This window comes from Rhinolophus hipposideros (assembly GCF_964194185.1).
Source record: "Rhinolophus hipposideros genome assembly, chromosome: 14".
In the NCBI taxonomy this organism is placed as follows: Eukaryota; Metazoa; Chordata; class Mammalia; order Chiroptera; family Rhinolophidae; genus Rhinolophus; species Rhinolophus hipposideros.
Window position 1 is genome coordinate 9,560,708 of NC_138060.1, and position 26,075 is coordinate 9,586,782.

The 26,075-nt window shown below is 42.5% G+C and overlaps 1 protein-coding gene across 1 annotated transcript in view; it reads left to right on the forward strand.

Annotated features, from left to right (window-relative positions):
- Positions 1-10,825: 10,825 nt before the first annotated feature.
- ADAMTS9 (ADAM metallopeptidase with thrombospondin type 1 motif 9) overlaps positions 10,826-26,075 on the forward strand; it is a gene marked incomplete at its 5' end in the record, with an annotated part of 160,709 nt that continues 145,459 nt past the window's right edge. The window contains 3 exons of the mRNA XM_081072616.1: positions 10,826-10,940; positions 11,514-11,914; positions 16,976-17,135. Coding sequence (XP_080928742.1) covers positions 10,826-10,940; positions 11,514-11,914; positions 16,976-17,135 — 676 coding nt within the window. The remainder of the gene's footprint in view (positions 10,941-11,513; positions 11,915-16,975; positions 17,136-26,075) is intronic.

Consider the following 26,075-nt stretch of genomic DNA (forward strand, 5'->3'; position numbering starts at 1 on the left):
TTACTATTTCTTGAAAGTTAGTTCCCTTCCCTTTTCTCCTGATCAGTGAAGTGGTGACGAGAAGGTTGAATTGTGTCAGTCGTTGTTTTTAGGACCTCTACCCTTCCCGAACGCAGGACCTAAGTCACTGGCCAGGGAGCCAGTTCTCCACTTCAACCTCTGTTTTGTGGGAAAAGGTAACTTAGAGTAAAATCTAAGTTCCGTGAGGTCCAGATTTGTGTTGAGAAATAATGAACTGAATAATCAGCTGTAAGAAGTGTTGATTTAAATAATCCACGTGGGTGAATTTGTGTTGCCCACTGTAACCAGAATTAAGGCCCACCACCACTGTAATGAGAGTGCCCGAAAGAAAATTATACCTCCACACTCTTGCTTTTTATAACTTCACCTCTTGAACAGAGCCCAAAAGTAGCTTACGTTTATTGCAGCTATGCTTGCCATGAATGCCACTGATATGTACTGTCAGACCTGTTTTTGAGTGGGGGGAAAAAAAAAAAAACACACTGCAAAACCAATTATTTTGCCAGCATCTGATAGGGATTTGACAAGGCACTAATTGCTAGGTTCACATTTCAGGAAGCAACCTTTTTTCTGGTATGGGTGCCAGTTAATACAGAGGCTGTGCCTGATGAATATGCCATTTATAGCTGACACTGATTTGACATCACATCTATGTTTTTGCATACGGATTTGGAAAGCAAAGGTATTCCTCCCAGCCCCTCTTCATTGTCCTTGATAGTTATAGTAGCTGAGATATTTTGAAAAGTTCTTTGAAATATTCTTTATAGTCGGTTGCCACATAAGCTCACCATGGAGAATTCTTGCACACGCACACACACACACACACATACACACACATGCAGGCACATACACACGTGCACACACCCGGAACCCAAGGAATCACTGAGGTAATCTCTTTCTCTCAAGGTATCATTACTCATGGATGCAAATCCTGCTTTAATCAGAATCACATCGTGATTCCTTTCTTCTAGAGTAGCCATTTCCTGAGCTAGGCTTTCCCCAATGGCTACCTCATGATTGGGAGCATCCCAATACTGTGGGAAGTTTCCATATCCTTCCCATATCCAGAAAATGGGGTGATTACAGCTACCTTATAGGGATACTGCGAAAACGAATTGACCAATGAAAGTGCTGGCTTAGTAGCTAGCACACTCTTGTAACTCCAAGGCAGGCATCTTGGCCATATGCTGTTTTTACAGCAAGGACCACGACGCAGCCTGAATGACATAAAGACACTGGGTTGACCATGGGAGTTTATAAGAATGGTTGTGGCAATGAGACCACTGAAGAAGATGAGTGTTACCAAGAGCCAGTCTTATTGGTTAGGTGAGTGAGTGGTTTGGGGTGTTGGAAAGATATTCTTGCCCAGATGTCCAGAACCACACTTGGCCTGATGTCCAGAATCCCACCATTTGTGACTGACACCCTAAATCAGACCTCATATAGCCATCCTACCTCCAATTGGCCTGATACCTGAATTTCTACTAATGTCTGAATTTCCGCTCTTTGAGATTGCATCCCTAAACATCATAATTTAACCTGTATTAAGCATAATAAAGCATAAATATTAATACATAGGACAGTCAATATAATGTCAGGTACAGGGCTTTGGGCGGCCGGATGGCTCAGTTGGTCAGAGCGCGAGCTCTGAACAACAAGGTTGTCGGTTCAATTCCCGCATGGGATGGCGGGCTGCGCCCCCTGCAACTAAAGATTGAAAACGGCAACTGGACCTGGAGCTGAGCTGCACCCTGCACAACTAGATTGAAGGACAACTTGACTTGGAGTGGATGGGCCCTGGAGAAACACACTGTTCCCCAATATTCCCTAATAAAAATTTTTAAAAAATTATAGGCATTGAAATCAGAAAGCCTGGTTTTGAATACTCACTCAGGTATTCACATGCTGTGCAACATTGGGCAAATTTTCTTCTCTGTGCCTTCATTTCCTCTTCTGAAAAGGGCTAATAGCATTTCTATTTCCCTAAGTTATCAGGAGGACTGAGGGCAGTAGAATCCACTGTGCCTAGAAGTAGTGAGCAATCATTAAGGTTTATTATTATAATAAATACCATTAGGACAGACAACTGATTAAGCATCATCTGGCAGAGGAAATTACCTTTTTGCATGTATAAAAGTTGTTTACTATATAAAAAAGGTGGGGTTTTTTTAAATATTCAAAGGGAAAATTATGTGTTGGATATTTTTAAAATTCTGCCAGAATAAAAGCCCAGTGCTTGAAAAAAATGCTACATTGGACTTATATGAAATACTTATTTAAGCAGAGTGTGAGAAAAAATAAAGCTGTTTAAAACAATGGGAAAAAAATTAAAGGGCAACAAGGCTAACAGCAAGGTTGAGTGAGAAAAAAAACACAGTCAAAGAAATATAAGCTTGTGCTTATTCTCTGTGCCAGTAGGAGAGAGTGTCATAAAATGGTGGTAAGGGTGGAGGGAGGTTAGCTGGGAAAGGAATGCTAGGCTGCGGGCGCCCTCTCTGTCAAACTGAATCAGGAACTGCCCTTCTCAACTAGAAGGTGGGTTAGAGTATGATGGCTGATTTGAACCTTTAGAGATCTTTGACTCTATCCAGCCACTAAGCCAGCACTCTCATTGGTCAATTCATTTTTACCACATCCCTATGAGTCAGGTAGCTACGATTACCCCATTTTCAGGATATGGGAAGCATATGGAAACTTCCCACAGTATTGGTTTCTTACTTGCCATGCTCATGATCCTGAGGTAGCCCTTGGAAAAAGCCTAGCTCTGGAAATTTCTGCTCTAGAAAAAAGGAATCATGATAAGATTCTGATTAAAGCAGGATTTGCATCCCAAGAGTAATAATACCATGAGAAAAAGAGATTACCTCAGTCATTCCTGAGGTTTGTGTGTGTGTACCCGTGTGTGTGTGTGTGTGTGTGTGTGTGTGTGTGTTTGTATGAAAGAATGACTCTTATAAATTAAAAAAAAATATCTAAAATTTCAAAAGAATTTTGTGGCAATAGCTGACTCATTAAGAAGTATTAAGTGCCTATTATGAGCCACTAAGGAGATACAGCAGTGAGGTAGGCAGATTTGCCCTTGGTCCTCATGTATTTTAAATTCTAATATAGGACACCAAGTACCTGAAACAGTTATAGGACAATTTTTGTGTATGATGTTAGATAGCATTCTATATGGGGCTAAGACAGATTTGCCCCTTGTCCTCATGTTAGATAGCAGTTAGATAGCAGAGGAATAAAGAGTGTCTAAAGCTTGGGCAATAGTGAGAGTATGGTCTTCTGGAATGACAAACAAAGAGCGCATGGTAAGTGAACAACTTTGTAGAATCACCATAAGCTAGTCATGAGCTACATAAAGCCACCTTAAAAACTGGAACTGTTTTTGACTTTCCAAGTAGTCTCAAGAGAATTAGATTTGGCATGAAAAGAAAAGAAATAATGTTATTACAGATTACATTCATGAGGCCAAGTATAAAGGCAGAATGATCAAGAAAAATTAGGTGAATGTCTTTATATAATTAGGCTGCTCTGAAGCTTTGGAGGTCAACCGACCCTGGTTCAAATCCCAGCTCAGCACATTCTAGTAGCTATGAATGCTGGGCAAGTTAAGTCCCTTTAAGTCCCTTAACCTTTTTTCATCATATGTAAAATGGGAAGAGTAAAACTCAGATGAGGATTAAATAATTAGCAGAGGATAGGAACTCAATGAGGAGAATCTTATATTAACTGTCATTAATGGTATAAACTTAGTATGAATTTCAGTATACTCACTGCATACTAATAACTGTAACTTTCTCTATATTATGTTTTGCTAGAAATCAGTATTTCGAAGACATTAAAAATTACACTATGAGGCATCATTTGCAAGTATCTTCTCTCATTTGCTTGGTTGCCTTTTTGTTTGTTGATGATTTCTTTTGCTGTGCAGAAGCTTTTTAGTTTGATGTCGTCCCATTCATTTACTTTTGCTTTTACTTTCCTTGCCTTTGGGGTGAAGTTCCCAAAAACCCCTCTGAGACCAAGGTCCATAAGTTTAGTACCTATGTTTTCTTCTGTGTATTTTATTATTTCAGGTCTTATATTCAAATCTTTAATCCATTTTGAGTTAATATCTGTATGGTGTCAGATAGCAGTCTATAAGGTGCTAAGATATAAGCAGGCTACATATCCAAAATATATCAAGAACTCATACATCTCAACAACAAAAAAACAATTCAATTAAAAAATAGACAGAGAATCTGAACAGACACTTCTCCAAGAAGACATGAAGATGGCCGACAGATATGTGAAAAGATGTTCAACTTTGCTAGCTATAAGAGAAATGCAAATCAAAACCAAAATGAGATAACCTCTCACACATGTTAGAATGGCTATTATCACTAAGACAAGAAATAACAAGTGTTGGAGAGGATGTAGAGAAAAGGGAACCCTTGTACACTGTTGGTTGGAATATAAATTGGCGCAGCCACTATGGAAAACAGTATGGAGGTTCCTCACAAAATTAAGAAAGAACTACCATATGACCCAGAAATCCCTCTTCTGGGTATCTACCAAAATAACTTGAACACATTCGTAAAGACATATGTACCCTTATGTTCACTGCAGCATTGTTCACAGTGGCCAAGACATGGAACTACCTAAATGTCCTTCAATAGGTGACTGGATAAAGAAGATGTGGCACATTTGCACAATGAAGTATTACTCAGCCATGAAAAGGGATGGTATACTGCCATTTGCAACAACATGGATGGATCTTGAGAGAATCATGCTAAGTGAAATAAGTCAGATGGAAAAGGACAAGAACCATATGATTTCACTCATATGTAGGAAATAAAACAAAAAGCAATAAACAAATAAACTCATAGACACAGATAACAACCAGTGGGGAAAGGCAATGGGGAGAGGATGAAGAGCGTAAATGGGGTCAAATCTATGGTGAGGGAAGGTAATGTCATTTCTCATATTTGCATTGACCAGATTATGTCTCCCTAGTGACTAATGTCAATCATCACTCCCCTGGGACCCAAATTTCATGACGAATTAGTCAAAGAAGTCTACCACTTAACCTCCAGTAACATTCAATTCCAGTAAAGCCTGGAAGAAGAAAATGGGCTTAAAAATGGCCCTCCATTAACTCTAGGTGACCTCAAAAAGCTGTTTCTTTTTGAGCAAACTTTTGTGATGGGCCAATTTGTTATAGATTTCACTTTTCCTGGGAACTCTGGTCATCTAGAGTGTGTGTGTAATAAAGAGTCATTTTAACACAGTTGAACCAAAGTAGAAGGGCTATATTTATTCAATAAATATTTCTTGAGCACCTACTATGTACAAGACCTGTTCGGGGTGCTGAAGAAAAAGTTGTGAAATATCAATGAAATAGCTAAGATGACTATAATGAAATACTCAGCATTAGAAAAATGAGTTAGAGAGCCAAAAAAAAATTACACATAGAAAAGACAATTGAGGCAATTCTCCAGGTGATTATAACAATCCTCTCCCAAACCAAATCCCCCCATACCTAAAAACACTTCCAATTATTTATTCATTATATATATGATAACAATTATGAACTTGGACAACGTTGCTGAAACAGAATTTGAATTATGTCTCTCACTAATTGAAGGACCCTTGTCAAATTATTTTACCCCTTTAGACTTTGATATTCTTACCTGTAAATTGAAATTACTAATACTTCCTGCCTCATAGAGGTGTTGTAAGAATTACATTAACTGCCGTACATTAATTAGCACATGGTCTGGCTAATGGATAGTAATGAATAGTAATGATTACTATCATTATTACTATTCAGACAAAATAATCTTAATCTTGGAGTTAGTTAGCTCAATTGGCCTATTTATTTCTTAAGATTTCAAACATCTTTCTAAGATTCTTTGAGATTTATGTACAGATATAAATTCAGAGCCAAGCTAATACACTTAAGAAAGGATGAAGAGACTCACTAAAGATGAGATATTCAGAAATCCAGGCTCTTGGTCACCGCAGGAAGTCACCAAGTGATACTTTCTATTTTCCTTCCCTAGCAGCTTTTGTGAAATGATTGGGTTATATCGGGAGCAGTTTTAAAGAACAGCAAGTAAACTTCACGTTCAAAACCAAGTCCTAGAAACGAAGCTAAAGAGAGAGACTAAATTAACATATCTTCTGTACCTATATAAAATAATTTCTATACTGTTAGCTTCTCTTTATCAGAAGGGGTTTAAATTTAAATAGAGGAAAAGATTTTAATGGGAAATACTGAAAAGTGCTATTTTCTAATCCGCTATACACTTTATTTTTAATTGAGATAATTGACATATAACATTCTATTAATATTAGTTTCAGGTGTACAACATAATGATTTAATATTTATATATTGTGAAATGATAACCACAGTTAGTCTAGTTAATTAACATCCATCCCCACACAGTTACAAATTTTACTTCTTGTATGAGAACTTTTAAGGTCTACTCTCTTAGAAACTTTCAAATATACAATAGAATATTATTAACTATAGTCACGATGCTGTACGTTATATACCAAGACTTATTTTATAACTGGATGTTTGCACTTTTTGATCACCTGCACCCATTTTGCCAAACTCACCTCCCACCTCAGGCAACCACAATCTGTTTTCTGTATCTATGAGTTCATTTTTTTTTTTCATTTTTTAGATTCCATATAAATGAGATCATATAGCATTTGTCTTTCTGTCTGACTTATATCACTTGGCATAATGTCCTCAAGAGTCCGTCCACATTGTCGCAGACGACAAGATTTCCTTTTTTTTTGATGGCTGAATAATAGTACATTGTGTATATATATCAGGAGTGCCAAAGAAAATGTAATCAAGTGGACACTTTGGTCCATGTTGCTCAAGCAGTAGTTTGACGCAATCAGAAGTGTCTGGATGGTGATGGTAGCCACTCTGAGCACCTCTTGTAATTGCAGAAGTCAAACGTGACTTGTATTCATCTTTTGTTATCGGTATATATTATTACAATTTTAATAGTTTTTTTCCTATCTTAAAATGTATATGTACATTTTTTGGCACCCTCTGTATACACACAAAGTGTGATAAAAAAATACAATGAATGTTTAAATTAAAAATAATTTATTACAGTATAAGATACATTGCCATTAATGTCCCATCAAAATACTCCCCCTCTCTTTGAACACACTTATCCCATCGTTCTTGCCACTTTTCTGAAGCAGTTCTGGAAGTCCTCTTCCATGAGTGTCTTCAGTTGCACTATCATGGCTGCCTCAGTGTCCTGAATCGATTCAAAACGTTTACCTTTCGTGGTCATTTTTGACTTTGGGAAGAGCCAGAAGTTGCATGGTACCAGATACAGTGAATAAGGTGAGGACACACTGTAATGTTTTTGACAGAAATTGCCGTACCAGAAGCGATGTGTAACGTGGAGCATTATCATGATAGAGAATGATTTAAGGCACAATTGAAAACACACCCTTTCTCACCCGTAGCTCACACCCAGCTGACTGCACCGAACAAGTTGAAACTTGTCACACACTGTTACTAAGGTTTGACGCACAGCTTCCCGTATTGGAGATCCCTGCCTTTCCATTGATGGCACTTGGCAGCAGCAGTCACCGTAGTTTTTTTTTTATCATACTGTCTCTGTGTGTGTGTGTGTGTGTGTGTGTGTGTGTGTGTGTGTGTGACATTTTCTTTATCCACTCACCTCTTGAAGGATACTTAAGTTGCTTCCATGTCTTGGCTATTGTAAATAATGCTGTATTGCATTGATATACCCCCATCATGGGGGTACATATATCTTTTCATTTCCTACGGATAAATACCCAGAAGTGGAATTGCTGGATCATGTGGTAGTTCTACTTTTAATTTTTGGGGTAACTTCTATTCTGTTACCAACAAGGTACAAGGGTTCCCTTTTCTCCACATCCTTGCCAACATTGATTTCTAATCTTTTTGATAACAGCAGTTTTGATTTGCATTTCCTGATGATTAATAATGTTGAGCATCCTTTCAGGTACCTGTTGGCCATGTGGATGTCTTCTTTAAAAAAAAAGTCTATTCAGACCCGCTTTCCATTTTTTAATCAGATTTACTATTGAGTTGTATGAGTTCTTTATACATTTTGTATATTAACCCCTCCGCTAATATATGTGATTTGAAAATATTTTCTCCCATTCTATAGCTTGCCTTTTTAGTTTGTTGCTGGTTTCCTTTGATGAGCAGAAGCTTTTTAGTTTGATGTGGTCGCACTGTTTATTTTTTCTTTTTTTGCCTTTGCTTTTGGGTGTCAAATCCAAAAGATCATCACCAAGATCAATGTCAAAGAGATCACCCTCTGTTTCTCCTAGGAATTTTATGGTTTCAGGTCTTATGTTCAAGTCATTAATCCATTTTGAATTAATTTTTGTGTATGATGTACAAAAGTGGTTGTTTCATTCTTTTGAACATGGCAGTCCAGTTTTCCCAACACCATTTATTGAAGAGACTGTCCTTTCCCCTGTGTATATTCTTGGCTCCTTTGTTGTAAATTAATTGACCGTGTGTGCATAGGTTTATTTCTGAGCTCTCTATTCTGTTCGATTAATCTGTGTGTCTGTAAAAGTGCTATATATTTTAGTAATTTTATAGTGGAAGTTCTGGAATACTTTCCATAGGAATCAGCTAATAGTTTTATTTCTTGATATTTTTTTCTGTTCCTTGCTAAACTCTTAGCAATGATTGTGAGGAATTTTACTATGTAATGACAAGATTGTGTATTAGAAGAAATGTATTTTTGTGAAGTATTTTCAAAGTTTAAGAAAAAGATTTAAATGCCATCCTTTAAAAAAATCTCTTATTGTGTACTGTGCAGGTGTTGCTATTTTGCCATCTTTATATGCCATTGTACATACCCAAATTCCAGGAACACACTTAGACAATGGTGATAGTAATCCATTTGGGTTAATAACTTTAGGAAATTCCAGTCATGCCAAGACTTTTTCCCCTCTACCAGGAGAAATATATACATTAATGTTTCTAGACTAGTGGACTCTTCTAGCACATTGCTATTTGGTCCCTGATGTTGGCAGTCTTAAATATTTTCAGCCCTGAGTGTCAGCCAACCAAGCAACAGAAAACTACAGTTCTGGGACCTTAGTCCTATCTGTTTTAAAAACTGCCATTTCCCTTCTCTTGAAATTAGCATATCCTATCTTCGGGAGGATTCGTAAAGGAAAAACGTGCGTTTGAACTATCCAGGATTAAACAGTATATACAGCAGAGAGAGTTACACAAGGTCACACATTCACATACTATCATCCTCCCCCTCTGGTATAATTTTTGACTTTCAAATTTCATCCCAAGGCAGAGGTAAGTGTATTTTGAAGTGTCAGCTTTGCGCTGCTCCAAGCATCTCTGGCAAAAAGCAAGCGGAAGTGATTGAGAAATCTCTCTTGGGACTGGTGCTTCCCCTCTGGGGCCGAGACTATCCCTTTGCACTCCGCCTTCTCCCCCGCCCCCCAATATCTCTACCCCGCCGGGCAGTCAGAGGCGCCAACGTCCCCGCCCCTCTTGCTGCCAAGGGTGGTTCTTAACCTTTTTTGGATCCGGACCTACAGAAAACTATGGAACCTCTCAGGATGGCGACAGAGGCTGGGGAAAGCACATCTTGAAAGCTTTGCGAAACTTTCAGGAGACCAAGGATTCGAAACATACCCCACACTGCAACATTATGAACTCCATCGCTAAAACTCTTGACTTGGGGCGATTAAACCGAGAGCGGAGCTCAGATGCCAAATCTCGTCCCTAGTGAGAAACTGTTGGAAGGAAAGGCGCTCCAGCACTGGGCCACTTTCACTTGTAAGAAACCAAAAAGAGGAGATAGAAAGGGGCAGAAATTCATAAAGGGGCAAGAGAGAAGGGAGAGAGGACTGTTGGAAAGAGATGGGAAGAGAAGAGAGAGAAAGAAAAGGGAGAAACACGGGAAATTAGAGGAGTAGCATGGGAGGAGGAGGAGAGACCAGAGGGAGGTAAAGGGAGGCCGGTTCAAAGCAGCATGGAAAGATCGAGCGAGGAAAAGAAAAGAGATTCAGACGGTAGAGAGAAGAGAGGAGACGAGAGCTGGAGAGACTCAAAGATAGACTGCGAGCGCCAGCAAAGGGAGAGAACTTTCTCTGTTCTTCGTCCCCAGGACAGGGAGTCTCAGAAAAGCTCAGCTCCACGAAGTGCCTGGGACCACGATCGGCTGCCTCCGAGCTCTCGGCGCCTCTGGCCTCCGCCTCTCGCAGCCGGAGGCCGGCTGGGAGTCCCGCACCAGCCGGCCAAGCAGGGGACGCGGTCTGGAAGGAGGCGGTCCCGCTCACTTCGCTTTCTCCTCCCCTCTCCTCCTAGAGGCGGGCACCGGGGGTATTTGAGCGGCGGAGGACCCCCCCCCCCGCCTCCGCCCCCCACTCCCCCATTCAAGAAGCCGCTCCGCTATCCCCGCCAGCACAGGGCGCCCGCCGCGCCTCGGAGCGCACGTTCCGCGCTTTCTCCTACACGTTCCCTGGACATTATGCGGCGGAGCAGCCGAGCCCCAGTCCTCCTTCAACTAGTCCTCCAGCTCCTCCTGCGGCCCCAGTGGCTCAGCTCTTGGCAGGCGGCGGCGTTGCTCAGCCGAGCGCAGACGGGACCCTCCCGGCGAGACCTCAGCGACTCCTAAAGTCAAAAGTTGGCGGCGGGCGCCGGGCTCCGCGCGCTCTCCGCGGCCGCTGCCTCGCTTCGCCGCCGCAGCCAAGGAGGACAGGAGGGAGGGGGTGGGAGGTAGCGGGGGGAGGGGTGGGGAGCATCATGCAGTTTGTACCCTGGGCCACACTGCTAACGCTCCTGGTGCGAGACCTGGCAGAGATGGGGAGCCCAGACGCCGCGGCGGCCGTGCGCAAGGACAGGCTGCACCCGAGGCAAGGTAACGAGGCGACGGCCCCGGGACTCCTCCGCCCCTGTCGCCACCTCCCCAGCCTCTGCGCCCGGGAGCGGGCACCCCGCCGCGGAGGCCTCTTTCCTTTTCCTAGAAAGAATTATCTCCCGCTTTGCAGCCTCTCCCTTCTTTAGGTCATTCCCAGCCAATTTCTAGAGAGAGACACTGTGGAACGAACTTATCCCCCAACCCTTTTCCTCTTTCCCCTTTCCAAAACCCATGCCCCAAACTACCATAACTTAATAACTGGGGGCAACTGCTAGCGGCGTGTTTTATTTTATTCAGGGTATTTGTCAAAATCTGAAATTACTTTACTTTGACTTGCTCATTGTCTGGCTCCTAGTGGTGTATTCTCATTGCCTAGCACAGTTCCTGGCTATTCCTGCCACATAGTAGGTGCTCAGCAAATATTTATCTACTGAGGATGAAAGGGTTGATTCTAATGGGCAGGGGAAGATAACTGCTGGAAAATAACTCAGGACAAAGCCCTCATTTTTGTTTTAAATTAAAACTTGCGGAAAATTGAATTATTGGTTTATGTGCCTCTCCTTCTCTCTGCAGTGAAATTATTGGAGACCCTGAGCGAATATGAAATCGCGTCTCCCATCCGAGTGAACGCTCTTGGAGAACCCTTTCCCACGAACGTGCACTTCAAAAGAAGGCGACGGAGCATTAACTCTGCCTCTGACCCCTGGCCTGCCTTCGCCTCCTCCTCTTCCTCCTCTACCTCCACCCAGGAGCATTACCGCCTCTCCGCCTTCGGCCAGCAGTTTCTATTTAATCTCACCGCGCATGCCGGATTTATCGCTCCACTGTTCACTGTCACCCTCCTCGGGGCGCCCGCGGAAAACCAGACAAGGTTTTATTCCGAGGAGGAAACAGAACTCAAGCACTGTTTCTACAAAGGCCATGTCAATACCAAGTCCGAGCACACGGCCGTCATCAGCCTCTGCTCAGGCATGGTAAGTGGGCGCGCGCGCCTCTGCCCTCCCCGCCCCCGCTTCTGGAAGACTGAATTGCTCTCTGGCCTAAGACCCTCACTGTGGCGAGTATCCTCCGCTCTGGCGTTAAGTATCAGTTGGAAGCTCGTTTGCGTCCTGCAGTTTGGGTGGCTGGCCCAGAGCGTGAGCTTACATTCGAGAGGAGCGCACGCGTCCGCCCCCCGGGGGTTCTGGATGTTTCCGAGCTCTCTAGGGTCCTAACTCGGCTCAGCTGCTCTTTCTCCAACGCCGGTAGGCGGCTTGGCAGTCGGCTTCCAAACTCGCAGAGTTTGCAGCAACTGCGGCCGCCCAGGAGCGGAGCAGCTGAGCGCAGGGAGGACCCGCCTCCTTATTGGTGCGTCTCGAGTCGGGGGTGTGGGCTGAGGATCCCCAGGCTCGGGAACGGGGAGTTCCTTCTAAGTATCGTAGAGGGCGGTGCGTAATCTAGAGTCCCCGCGTTCTCTCAGCCTTTTTTTCAAGCGCCAGGAACCCAGAGGCTTAACAGGATTGACAGGGAACAGGTCCCGTCCCGGAACGGAAGGGTGGGCCCAGGACTCCGAAGGCGGGGAAGAGGGAGGAGCCTGCTCTGGTGGCTTTGAATTAGGGTGGAAACCGGGAGTGGGGGTGCGGCGCAGTCCGACTCTGCACCCTGCTGGCGGGGTGGCATGGAGACGCAGAGATAGTGGGAGACAGCCTGCAGATGCTGCCCCGACGAGTTTAGGTGCTGGGGTTTCTACCACCCACGGGGGTTCCAGAGGATCGGAAGAGGGAGCCTGCGGCGCACGTTTCCCGAGAGAGGGTGGACAAGAGGGCGGGGCGACCACCTCCCTCGCTGCAAAATACGCACGTAATAGGGGCTCCAAGCTAGTACCCCGACTTCCTGCTTACTCCCCCTACTTGCCCTCCAGGAGGTTCTACATGACATCCACCTTCTCATTCACCTCCCCCTCCCCGCCCCCCGTGACCTGTGAAGACCCGCTGTAACGTTCTGGCCCGGGTGATAGTCCTTGACTTTCCCAAGCGACGTGCGTTTCTGCCACGCGCGTATGACGCAGAAACTTTCCTGGATCAGGTTCTCCCAGCGCAGGGCGACAGCGCCCTGTGTCCGGGTGATGCGTTACTCTTTGCCTAAGCACCCACACTCCCCATCGTCACCTTTTCTAAGTGGGAGCATGGATACTTACCCGGGGTGCTCCGCTGCCCCCTCCGAGCGCTGCTGTTTGTGGGGCCAGAGATCCCAGTCTTGATGTGGTATCCATCTTCGCTGCTCAAGGGAGGGTTACGGTGGGGAGCTAGGCAAGGCTGCAGACGGGCGGGCGTGCAGGGTTAGCCTGCTGGGGTGGGGAGGAGCTCCTTTGGCCCCCAGCGAAGCGCAGGGAGTCACAGCGCGTTGTTGAGATAGTTTGGGGGTGGGAGGAGACCGCAAGTTGAGCGAAGGCGGAGGGGGTGCTGCGCTGAGTCATCGCTGCCCCAAGACCTAGGACCAGAGTGCAGAAATCCTTCTGTCTTCGCAAGGTTACGGCGGAGGTGTGCATAAATCAGGCGCCGGAACCAAGAACGGCAGAACGCCCCACAGATACCTAGACTGTAACCCCAATTTTAGAGCCTTACGGATAGGGCTGCGTCCGTAGGACAAGTTTGTAAACAGCCTTTACTCCTCCTCTCTCCCCGCCTCCGCACCCCGCTGAGTGGCCCCAGCAGTTGTATAAATATTTTGCTGCGCAGGATCTTAATTTCTGTTGGAGATTTTAGGTAGTAACCCGCACGTGGAACTACAAATGGTCACTCTTAGGGAACTGAAGGCCGGGACTTCTTAGGACCACGACAAGACTAATTAGACCAGGATAACTGCGTTTATATTGCGTTTCATTTACAATCTGCCTCTTTTGGGAGAAAACGGTCTGGTGTACATCCTAAAGACATGCGGGCTTCCGTGATGAATCGAGCCCCAACCCTCGCTCACTGTGTCTTCCCCCTGGCATTTATCTTTCCTCCCAAGACTTCCCCTTACCATTTTTTGTGGCAGTGGGATTGTGAAGTTCCTAGTGGCCCGCCCAGAAATTCTTCCAGTAAATATTTCACTCTTTAGGGGGGGCCATGCCAATCTCCCCCACCCCGCCTGACCCTACCTGAGCAGTAAGGTATCAGTGTCCCTGAATTCCATCTGAAATGTGTCTCTCACCTCTTGAGCATCCGTACCCTATTTCTAGCTCTCGTCTCTCCGGCTCTGTCATTGGAACTGATGTCTAAGAAACATTTCCATCTGGCTTCTCCTCCAGTCATTTCTCTCGAATCCCTGACACCCACCACTACCGATTAATGATGACTCGGCACAAGATCACGTCACTACAAGGCTCACTTACTTTACATAGCTCCTCACTGCCTAGTGAACATATAAACCCCATCTGGCACTTCAGACCTTTTACAGTATACCTTCTCACCCGTCACACCACGTCCAGGGTGGTCTCTCCAGCTTTCCTCCACAAATCCTGTATGTCAGGCAATCTGCTTTTGCTTTTTTCTCTGAATTTCCCTCCTATCCTAATCCTACCTCGTTGCCTTTGGGCCTTTGGATTTACTTGTTTATCTCACCCAGCTTCTCATGCTCAAATTATACCCTTCTTTCAAAGTGTAACTTACATATCTTCTTTCAGAGGAAACCTCTTCCTAATCCTACAGACTGCTATCATCTCTGCTTCTCCACTGTCCTAGATTCTGTCTCTATGATTCTCAGTGTTCTCTCCCTTGTCTTATAGTTCTTGATACGCATGTTCTGTCCCATTCTCCTTGGCATCAGGATCAACATCCATCCATTTCTCTCTCATATTGGAGCCTTGTATATTGTGGGTACTTAGTTCCTATGTTTGAATAAATGTTCGCCTTGACCAAGAAAGATTACTCTTTGATCGAGCAGTTATTTTGTGACTCAACAACAAAATTAATTTGGCGTTGTATAGATACCATTTATTGCACTCTTATTATGTGCCTTGACTTGTAAGAAGTACTTTATATATGCATTATCTCATACAAAATCCTCACAACAACCCAATCTTCAAACCCATTTTACAGATGGGGACACTGAGGCTTGGAGAGTTGGAGACTTGCTTGAGGTCTCACAACTATAAGCGGCAGAGTTGGGGTTCCACCCAGTCTTTCTGACCCACACTCTTAACCCTCTAGAGACTGAATCTATGTTCCTAAAGATAATTTCAAAGTTCTTTTTTTAAAAAAGCAATGAAATCAGGATACCTGAGTTCTAGATTCTGCACTGGCATTCTTCAGCTGCTTCTTTGTCACTGAAGGGGAACCTTGGACAAGTCACTTCCTCCCTCTGGGCCTCGGTTTCCCTTTTTACCAATCAGAGGTGTCAGATCTTTCCCAGTGTTTATGGCCTGTTCTAGGAGGTGTGTATCCTCTGTGCTCAGAGAACACTAGAGTTGTGTACTAAAAACAGAGGTGCCTGGGTGAGAATAAATTTGTTAAATCACTTCTCTGGAAACCAACTACTCTGTTGGTTCGTCTGACCACACCAGAACTCTCCACCTTTTTAAGCCAGTGGCTCATGAAGCACGTGGAGAGATTTTAAAAAATATATAGTCTCTAGACCTCACCCCTAGAAATTCCAAATCTGCGGATAAGGGGTAATGCCCCAAATCAAAAATGTTTTGAAACTTCCCAGGCAATGTTGACACTTAGCTGGGTTTGGGGACCTATGTCTCAGCCTAATGCTTCACAAACTTTATCAAGCATAAGATACTACCATGGAGTGCTTATCAAAATTCCAATTCCTGGGCCCTGACATGAGATTTTGATTCAATAGGTCAGAAATGAGGTGGAGCATGATAATTTGAAATTCTAACAAATTACTGGATGATGCTAATGCTACCTGTGACCATTAGGGACAGTCATTTCCCTTGTGTGCATAGGAGGTAAGAGGCCTCTGCTTTGCTTTGCTTTGCTTTCTTTCTTTCTTTCCTTCTCCTCTTTCTTCCTCCTCTTCTTCCACTTCTTCCTCCCCTTCCTCTCCTTCCTCTTCTTCCTTCCTCAGTGCAGGAAAAGGAACAATGGAGGAAGAGAGAAGAACTTAATTTTTCCCTTTAAACACTGCCCACGAGCATGACATGGGGAACTTTTTTAGTGCTCTTGTAATGTTTGGTTTCGGTAGTTCACCCTTGAGGCATCATTTATCATTTGCAAAACTTGTGGGTATGTGGGAAGGGGAGGAGAAAGAGTTACCTCTTCCAAGGTGCTGAGAATGCTTGGCAAACACAAATCGTGTCCTGGTGGTTAGAGGCAAACACCACCAAAAGCCACTAATGTGTTCTAAGCCCCTATAAGTTGTCACTTTGCTAAGCACTTTAAATGCATTATCTAATTTAATCTGCAGGATAACTCTTTACAGTAAGTATTTCTATCCCAAATTGACAAACAAGCAAGCTGAAGCTCAGAGTACTTAAGAAACTTACCCAAGGCAGGTGGGTAAGGGGTGGTGCTGGTACTGGGACCTAGGTCAGCGTGACTCCAAAGCCTTGTACCTCATCACTCCCTATTGCAAAGGGAAGGGGTGGTGAAAGACTCATGTGCCAGTGGTACAGGTGGTACCACCTTGAGTGCCTTGTGGCCAACATACGCTGCCTGAATTTTAATTAATAAGGCTTCCATGGGTCAGCTTTTCCCTTGGGGCTCACACTTATTCCTAGTAAGTTTCTAGGGTGTCTTAACACAGAGAAACGCTCTTTAAACAGCCTATAGAAGAAGGGAGTATGTGATTCAAATTTAAGTACCAAGGAAGTATTTCTTAGAGACGGATTTGGAGGGTGGGTGCAACAAAATAGAGTCAAATCAAGGTTAAGGAACTGATATGGCAGACAGTGACAATAAACTGCTTCTCTGAGTATGTCGGCAGCATTTTCAGTTTAAGCAGCCCTACTGAGAAAGCGATTGGGTAAAATGGGGCCATCTGCACTTTAAACTGTTTCATAGGTTCTCTTTCCTCTAATGACTGAGTTGTATTAAATCAATCTCTGATTGCTTCATTTGCAGCTGGGCACATTCCGGTCCCAGGATGGGGATTATTTTATTGAACCACTACTATCCATTGATGGACAAGAAGAAGAGGAACAAAACAAACCCCACATTATCTATAGGAGCAGCACTCCCCACAGAGAGCCCTCAACAGGAAGGCATACATGTGACACCTCAGGTATTTGCTTCTGGCTTAAGCGGAGAGCCTACTTCTGTGAGATGGGTTAAGGTTAATTGCCATGCTACCAAGATGTCGATCTTTCACAGGCTATGAAGCACTACCATCTACACTGTCTTTTGTTCAGTCTCCACGTGAGGTAGGTATATCCCCATGGTACAGATGTGACAGCTAGAGAGAGTCGTAGTAACTTGTCCAAGGTTGCACAGCTGAGAAGTGACAAAGCCAGGATTTAAACTCAGACAGCAGTGACTTTGAAGCCCATTATGAGCAGAGCTGCCTATTTTTGTTGAAGTTGCTAATATTTATGGTGAAGCTTTCGTCATGTCTTTGACGCTCTTACAGCTCTATCCTCAACCACCAATTGCTTGTGTTCTCTTGGTGTTTTCTATTCTTTTTTTTTTTTTTAACCATGTAAAGCTACAAAAAATTTTCCAAATGGGACTCATGAAAACTATGTGTTTCTTGGAATTTGTCCTATCAATTTTAGTTTAGCTAATGTTCTGTGGCTTCAGGAAATATAGCACTGGCACCGTAGATTTCACTGTCAGGTTTCTGTCAAATGTGTATGTGCCCATAACTAGATTTCCTTCTATCCTGGCCAGATTCTTGAGGTTTTGTGTTGACGTGTTTGGCCATCGTCAGGGATATGTCCTTCTGGGCACCCTGGAAAGCTTATGCTTGTCTATGTTTCTCAGTCTGCAGTCTTGAAGCAACCTTTCACTGTCTTGGAAGCCTCATTATTTTCTTGCTGATGATAGCATATAATTAGAAATCATCTCTTAATTGGGTCCTCTATTTAGAATGTTTGTTAATAGACTTTTTTTTTTTAATTCTTGGACTTATTGTTTCTAAGACTTTATCCTTCTTCCTATTTTTGTTTTTTTTTAAAGTTGCTTCTCTGAATTAAATAACTTCTTAGGATCTTTCTGGCATCTCCAAATAAGACCAAAATTTAAGACCAAAACTCAGGGAGTTTCCTAAAATGCTTCCCAAATGATTACTCGTGCTATCTCATAGCTGTATCAGGGTCTTCCACCAAGACAGAGTGCAGTGTCCTATTCCCTCCTGGAGTTATTATTTCTAAAGTTCTTCTATTATTTCTTTCATAAAAGAACACTGGCTACCTCTCACCTGGAGTAGCCAAGTCATAGGTTTTAGCATCGTAGGACTTTTGGCTTTATCCCATCCACCATCCAGTGCTGTGTTACCACCAAAGCGAGGTGGGCTATAACTGAATTACTGTCTGTTGGACTCTCTGAAGAGCCCAGGGCTGGGGGCGGGGAGGCTCAGAGAGGAGGCACTTAGAAACAATAGTCCCAGCAGCTTGCGTGGTGCCAAGACTGTCAGCTGCTAGCAAGTTCAACTGCAAGACATTTTTCACATTTTTTTTGGCTTTGCTATTAAGAATGTTGAACTTTACTTCTTGACTTCCCAAATCTGAGTTAGCAGGTGCAAAGTTTATACACGAGTATTTACATTCATATATATATATATATATACACACACATACATACATATATATGTATATATATACATGCATACATATACACATATACATATGTATATGTATACACACGTATGTATATATATATCATGTGCTAGAAAGGAAATATGGATTCCTTCTCTTCTATCTTACTAATATATGTTCGAAGGATAAATAATATTTTCACTAATCAGTTTATTGAACAGTGGTACTTTGTGACATTCTGCTGCCCTAAAGTGGCAGCAAGAAAAACAAATGGTAGTTTCTAAAACCTACCATTTCTTATGGTCCTATTCTCCACTGGCATTGTACAAAGTACTTTACATATACTGCTTCACTTAATCCTTGCCACAGCCCTACGAGGTGGGTACCATTCTTACCTCCACTGTACTGGGTAAAAGAGCTGAGGCTTTCAGATATGAAGCAGCTGACCCAAGATTTCACAGCTAGACTAATGACAACCCATGTTTTCCTGTCTTATTCCACAACCAGTTTCTCTCTGTCTAGGAATGATGTGTGTGTGTGTGCATTTGTGTGTGTGTGTGAGAGAGAGAGAGAGAGAGAAAGAGAGAGAGAGAGAGAGAGAGAGAATATCATAACTCAAAATATCCTCAAGGTTTATTTTTTAAAATTACCCAAGTCAGTGGACAGTTGATTTGATTTTCTGGACAAATCGTTGTCAAATCTTGTTAAAAACACAAAGAAGAGGGAATCTGAAAAGTGAAGATTGAAGACATTGGAAGATGCCTTACTTTTTCAGAAAAGCTTATTTGGGTTCTAGTCATTAAATTGGTGCTAGTTGTTATTGGTGCCACATTCTAAATCACCCCTGCCAACTTTTATTTTTCCTTCTGGTCTTTGCTTGCGAGTGATCAATATGGTGGGCCCTTCCTTCATCCTGTGGGATGAAATCAGGAGCCCAGCAGTTTTGATCGGCAATTCCAAAGGTTGCTGCTGGACTATGCTACTCTGATTTCTCTCTTCCAGCTGCTTCTGCACCCTTTCTTTGAATTCAGATGTAGGAGGCTCAGAACAGTTGGAAAGAACTTTGGAATATGGCGCAATTCACCAGCAGCCATTAGAGGGATGGACCAGCAGGTCATGGAAACCTCCGAAACCAGGTAGCCTTTGCACAGGGAGTGAATATAGGTGGGGGCGTGGGAGAGGTCCCTCTGGCCAGAGAGGAAAATATCTTCTTTTCAAGCACCAATCCATTCAGCTGCAGGGATTTGCCTGCATGAGCAGTGGTTGGTAACCAAGAGTAAATTTTAGGAGTACCTCGGGAGCCTCATACAAATGCAGATTCTTTAGAAAAACAAACAAACAAACAAACTCCTCTCCTCTGCAAGTGAAATGAGGTTTACTAAGTGCTCCAAGAGATTCAGAAGTTCAGCTAAATATGAGAGTCCCTGCTGAATTTGTAGTTAAGGCAATAACCACTGTCTATAGCTTGCTGCTTGGTTGGCCCTTGGCTTTCTCCATTATTGATTTCTATGTCTTTTCTTCTCATGTGATGGTAGAATATTTAAGCTGGAGGAAACGTTAGCAATTAACTCTAGGCTACCATGCTAATACTTCACAGATGAGCAAACTGTAGTCCTGGGATGTTGTTATCTATTTCCAGGAGTGATACCCTATATATTCACTACCAACTCATCAGAATTTAAGGTAGCCCAAGCCTTCAAACAGGCCCCTAAAGCCCCCTGCCGAGCTCTAGGTAACCCTTTAGTTGCTGGATCATGGGAGTCTGCCCAGGGCAGGGTACTGAGGCTCTTACACTACTGCCTACAGAGGGAATATGTTTTGTTCATTTCTGATTCTTCATGTATGTCTAATTTTCAAGAAAAAATTGTGATATATGTAGGAGTCTTATGTAGTGAAAACTTCATGGGTTTAGTAAGATGTCTACAACTTAATTTATTCATTCACGGGGGCGGTTATTCAGATAAAGTATTTATTAATTCCTCTGTGCCATGTAGATAAAACCAGGAATTATCTTTATTCCAGTTATTAAGGTGACCTCAAGCACATTTAGAGCGTAACGTAAGAATAATATGTACCTTCCATGGGTATCGTCAGGACTAAGTGAGTATGAAATAATGAAGACTCCCAGAACATGTTTTGTAGAGGATAGACAATCACTGTATGGCAGATTTTTTAAAAACAGATCATGACAATAGAAATCAAAATACTATAGCAATGGAAGGAAAACTCAAAATACCAAACCCAAAGCTAGTCTGGTTCTTGTGATGAAGCTTGGAGCTTCTCGGTAACCTATCATAATTTCTAAGGGCTGTGGGACTTGCCCGAGGTCACCCTGCTAGCCAATGGGAGGGCTGAGAGCCCGGTCTGTCTTCTTGTTTTCTCTATACGTCCTGCGGCATTTTCAGATTTTATTTCTTGCAAGTTTCTCTTGGCCCAGTGGCTGCCCTTTCTACAGTGTCTCTGTATCACAGTCATTGATTATGTCTGTGTGTACAGTTGGGGCACTTGAGTGTATTTGCATTTATTTGTGATTTTCATCGTGTTGGTAAGTTCCTCAGGCTTCAGGATGGGGAGTGGGGAGGCTTCTCTTTCCTATGGTATGTATGCCCTTGTGACTACAGTGTCCCATACACAATGGGTCCTCAGTAGACTTCATTGAGCTGACTGCCTGTCTGCCCACATACCGAGAGGAGGGGCAAGTGGCAGGTGCCTGGGAGCCATTCAGGAGAGTGTGTTGCTTTTGTAAGCCACTTTCTTCCAATCCTTCACATTGCATTTCCAGATGAACCCCCAAGTTCTGTCATGTAAACCCTCTATTTGACCCTGAATTTTGCACAAGAGGATTTAGTTATTCTTCTCAGTGACATAGACATGCTTTCTGGTGGGTGAGTGAGCGAAAGGCAGTGGAGTAGGACAACAGAAGACGGTTTTGTTTGCCTGGGCCTAAAAGACAGTGTTTTTCTGTTACTAAAATACCTCTCTCACCTTCCCATCTCAGTAAGGCCAGCTGTTTTTTGTTTCTTAAGGCATTTAGGAATTGTACACTCATTGACCCATCAATGCCACTTCTAAGGAAGTAATTGGACAACTGTGTAAAGGCGTTTATGGGAGAATACTCAGTGCAGTGTTGTTTGTTATAGCAAAGGGCTAGAAACAACCTCAGTGTCCGTAAGTACTTAGGAGGTACGCATTTGATAGATTCCTATGCAGCCATTAAAAATAATGGCATAGGTTTATGTTAACAAACCCAGAAATATATATTGAACAGGCAGTGATGATTTAGTACACATGGTATGATCTCATTTTTTAAAAAAATAGTAAAGTGTGTGGGTACATGTGCATGTAAAGAAAAGATCTGAAGCAATATGCGTGAAAATATTAACAGGGATTATTTCTGGTTGGCAGGAACATAGGCAATCTTTACCTTTGTATTTTATTTTTATATTTTTTACTGTGACTCTATACTGTGTTTCCCCGAAAATAAGACCTAGCCGTTCAATCAGCTCTAATGCGTCTTTTAGAGCAAAAATTAATATAAGACCCGGTCTTACATATTTTACTATATATTTTTATATTTACTATAAAATATTTTACTATAAGATCCGGTCTTATGTAATATAACACTGGGTCTTATATTAATTTTTGTTCCAAAAGACGCACTAAAGACGATTGTCCGTCTGTGTCTTATTTTCAGGGAAACACAATAATAATTTCATAATCAGAAAATGTCGTTTAAAAAGAAATGGGGTTAGTGGCGTGTAGTCATTTTGTAACCCCATGGCACTTGTCGCCAAGGACTAATAGCCAAGTCAAGGTCCCATCATCCTTTTTTGAGGGGAGGGGGTGAAAATGAGACAGTGTCAATAACCAGACATGCCTCATGGCTGCTTCTTGGGGACACCGGAGCTGGTCAAAGCTGAGGGTCCCTCTCAACCCAGCTAGATTGCCTTGTGCCTATTGGACTGATGTTGGGAATACCATGGCTTAGTCTCCATTTGGCAGTGGGGATTCTGTCCATCACGCCCATTAGAATGCACTGTCACTTCTTGGCGGGGCTCCCAAGGATATGATCATAAAGGCTGGAAAATATAATTAATGCCATCATTTTTGGGGCTTGTATTATGAGTATGTGAGGTCTCTATGCTACACACATTCCATACAGTATCATACGTAATTCATTCATTAACACTGCAGGGCTGGTATTATTCTTATTTTATAGTTGAGAAAAAATCACAGCTCAGAAAGGCTGAGCCACTTGTCCAAAGTCACACAGCCGGGAGGCTGTGGGGCAGACAGGGACCCAGATCTGATACCACCATGCTACACTGTGGGCCAAATTACATTGAACACAAGTGGAAGAAGCCACCATCTAGAAAATCCTTTTTACTTAAGTTTTCAGAGCATCTTTTTTGACTTCCATCTAATCTAATCTGTCAATGATACTAACAGTAGCTAACGTTTATTGAGCATATATTGTGGGGCAGACATTATTCCACATGCTTTACGTGGTGGATCATACACGTATATTTTAATCCTTACCTCGACCTCCACTTTGCAAATGGAAAAACAGACACAGAGAAGTCTATAAAGTTGACTTACCCAAGGTCATAAAGCTCATAAACATACCCTTTTGTCCTGGTCTGGTCAATAGAGGAATTTTTCGTCTGTCCCCTTGTTGATTTGATATCATTCACATACAAATTACTTTTGCTGGCAGCAGTTTTAAAATGCCTCCCTAGAATTTGATTTATTTTGAGGAGGGCTGCCCGGTACCCAGAATTCCCACCCAGACTCTAATGACTCATGGAGGCCTCCTGTCTCCAGCCTGCCTCTGTTGGAGTGTATACTTGTTACACATTAACCTCTTGGATCCCATTAATAATTTAGCATAGATTAGCTGATGAGATTAGTTGCACTGAGAGTTGGGCCCAAATGGAGTGAGAGACAGAGCCAAGGAGCAGATCTCTGAGGGGGCTTTAAGTAAACAATTCTGGGACAGCTTGAGGGTTCCAGGCAGTAACAGAAGCTTTGGCTGAACTTGCAGAACTGTCTGGGCCCAAGCAGGTCAGTGGTTATTGGCTAATTAGTGATTTCTGTGAGAAGCCAGCCTGCCTTCATTTTCCCACACACTTTCATATCCTCACATCCTTCCCCCTCAGCCTGTGAACAGAACAGGCAACATTTGAGGAGCCATGTGCTGGGCAGTGCAAAAGCACAGTGTGTGTTATTTCATTTACTTCCGGAATGTGCTGTAGTTATTCCCATTTTACGAATGAGAAAACTGAACTCAGGAAGGTCCGTGAACTTGTCCGCAATGTATAAAGGAAACAGCTGGCACTCCAACCCAGGACTGATTTGATCTGTAAAGATAGTTTCTGCAATTGGGGTTTTTTGTTTTGGCTCAGTTTCCTTTCACTTGTCAATATAAGTCCTTTGTAAATTAAATATAAATCCTTTGTAAATTATGAGAGAATTACTGTTTTAAATAACTGAATTCTTGAGCTTATTTCCTCAGCTTTATCTTTGTGGCATTTATATAAAAATATTGCTTTTTTTAAACATGGGAATTAATCGTGCAGTACTCCAATAAAGTCATTAAAGGACAGTAAAAAAGAAACTTCTAATACAGGAACAGTTCCTTCTTTCATTTGTTCTCATTTATTCATTGAAGTTTTGTTTTAAAGTTTACTTTTCGTCTTGTTTTTTAAAAACCATTTAATAGGTAAATGAACCACATAAACATACCATCTACATTTAATGATGATGAAGAACTTTAAACATTTGCTTCTTAATTTTCCCTTTTGCTGGAGTGTTTTCAACTAAACACAGGTATCATGACATTTCCTCTCTAAATACTCCAACATACATGTCTAGAAAATGAAGATATTTTCTTACATAACTATGACATTATTTGTCATGGTCAGCAAAATCAGCAATAATTTCTCCCCATCATCTAAACAGTACCTATATTAAAATTTTTCGAATTGTCCCCAAAATGCCTTTTTACAGCCTATTTGTTTAAGTTGTGACCTAAACAGGGTTCACACATTGCAATTGGTTGTTGTCTCTTAAGTAACTTTTCACTTTGCTGTCATTGTCATTGCTAAAATTGCTGTTTCCGTTCTAGTTTTAGTTTTGTTCCCTATCGCCCCTTTTCCCCTTCCTGCTTCCTTTATTCTTTGATTCACCTTTATCATCATAAGGTTAGGCTACATTTGCAACAATTTGAAAGAGCAGAGTCAGCCCCCAAACCCAGGGCTGGTACCAAGAACAAAGCCACGGGGAACAAACCACTTATCAGAGTAATTTTGTTCAGCACAGAAGGCAGTGTGGTTAGGTGAATTTTTGATCCTTTGTCTTGAGTACCTTGATAGCCCTCTTTTTTTTTTTAACTCTACCAGTAGAAAGACCCTCACTTCACAGTGTCTACTGAGACTACCTTATCTTCCATTCAAGGATTTTTCACTCACCTGTGTTTTTAAGCCCAGAGACAGTTTGCTGTTGGGAATGTAAAACGGCGAGTTAGGTTTGGACCTGACATTAGGGCTCCTTGATGTATGACATGCTTTCCTGCCCTCTCCACCAGCCCTTGCCTAACTTCTGGATCCAGAGACAGCCTGAGGGCTGCCTACTTTATCTTCAGTCTCTTTCCCTGTCGCCTAGCATCAGACCTTGGTTGTTTATGTCCCATTGCTTCAGAAACCCATTCTGTGCTGAGGCAAAAGGATCCTACAGATACTTGCTAATTTATTCACCTTCCCAGGTGCCCCAGGAAACAGGTTAAGCTGCTTGTTCTCTCTAATCTGAAAGCCCTCAGACCCTTCATCCAAGCGAGTTGTCTTTTTGAAGTAAGATATGGTAGAATCTATTGGTGCTCTTTGTCTGAGGGAATAAATAGCCGCTCATTTAATAAAGTGCTATTTTTGTCCAGCAATTGAGGTTTACGTTTTTAAACTTTGTATCCACCAAAGTTAGGTTGTTTATGATCATCAGACTATTACGGAATCATTTTATTGTAGCGGTAACCAAAGTCTGCTTCTGTGGGTCCAGGACTTCTGCGGGAATATTCTGTGCAACTGAAAATCATTAATAAGGAGATAGCATTCTGAAATCACAACAAGTAGCCTGAGGAAATGCAAGCTGTGGTGGTTCATGTACATGTGAGTGGGGAACTTTGAGAAGGAAAAAAGTAAAACAAAGGGCTAATGTTGGCCAAATGCATCCTTTTTTATTGATTCCCCATCTCCCATATGACATTAGAATTAGAGGGAGGAGTTGGAAATGCAGTTCGCCTGTGGCATATGGAAAAACTTCAAGTTGATGTGATTGGCCTTGGCATTGTTCTGTTAAGAATTTTATTATTTTACAAATATTTTTATTTCCTGCTGTTTTCTTTCCATTTTTCTATTAAGGTGTAATTTATATGCAGCAACCACCATCCTTTTTGGTGTACAGTTTTGCAAGTTTTA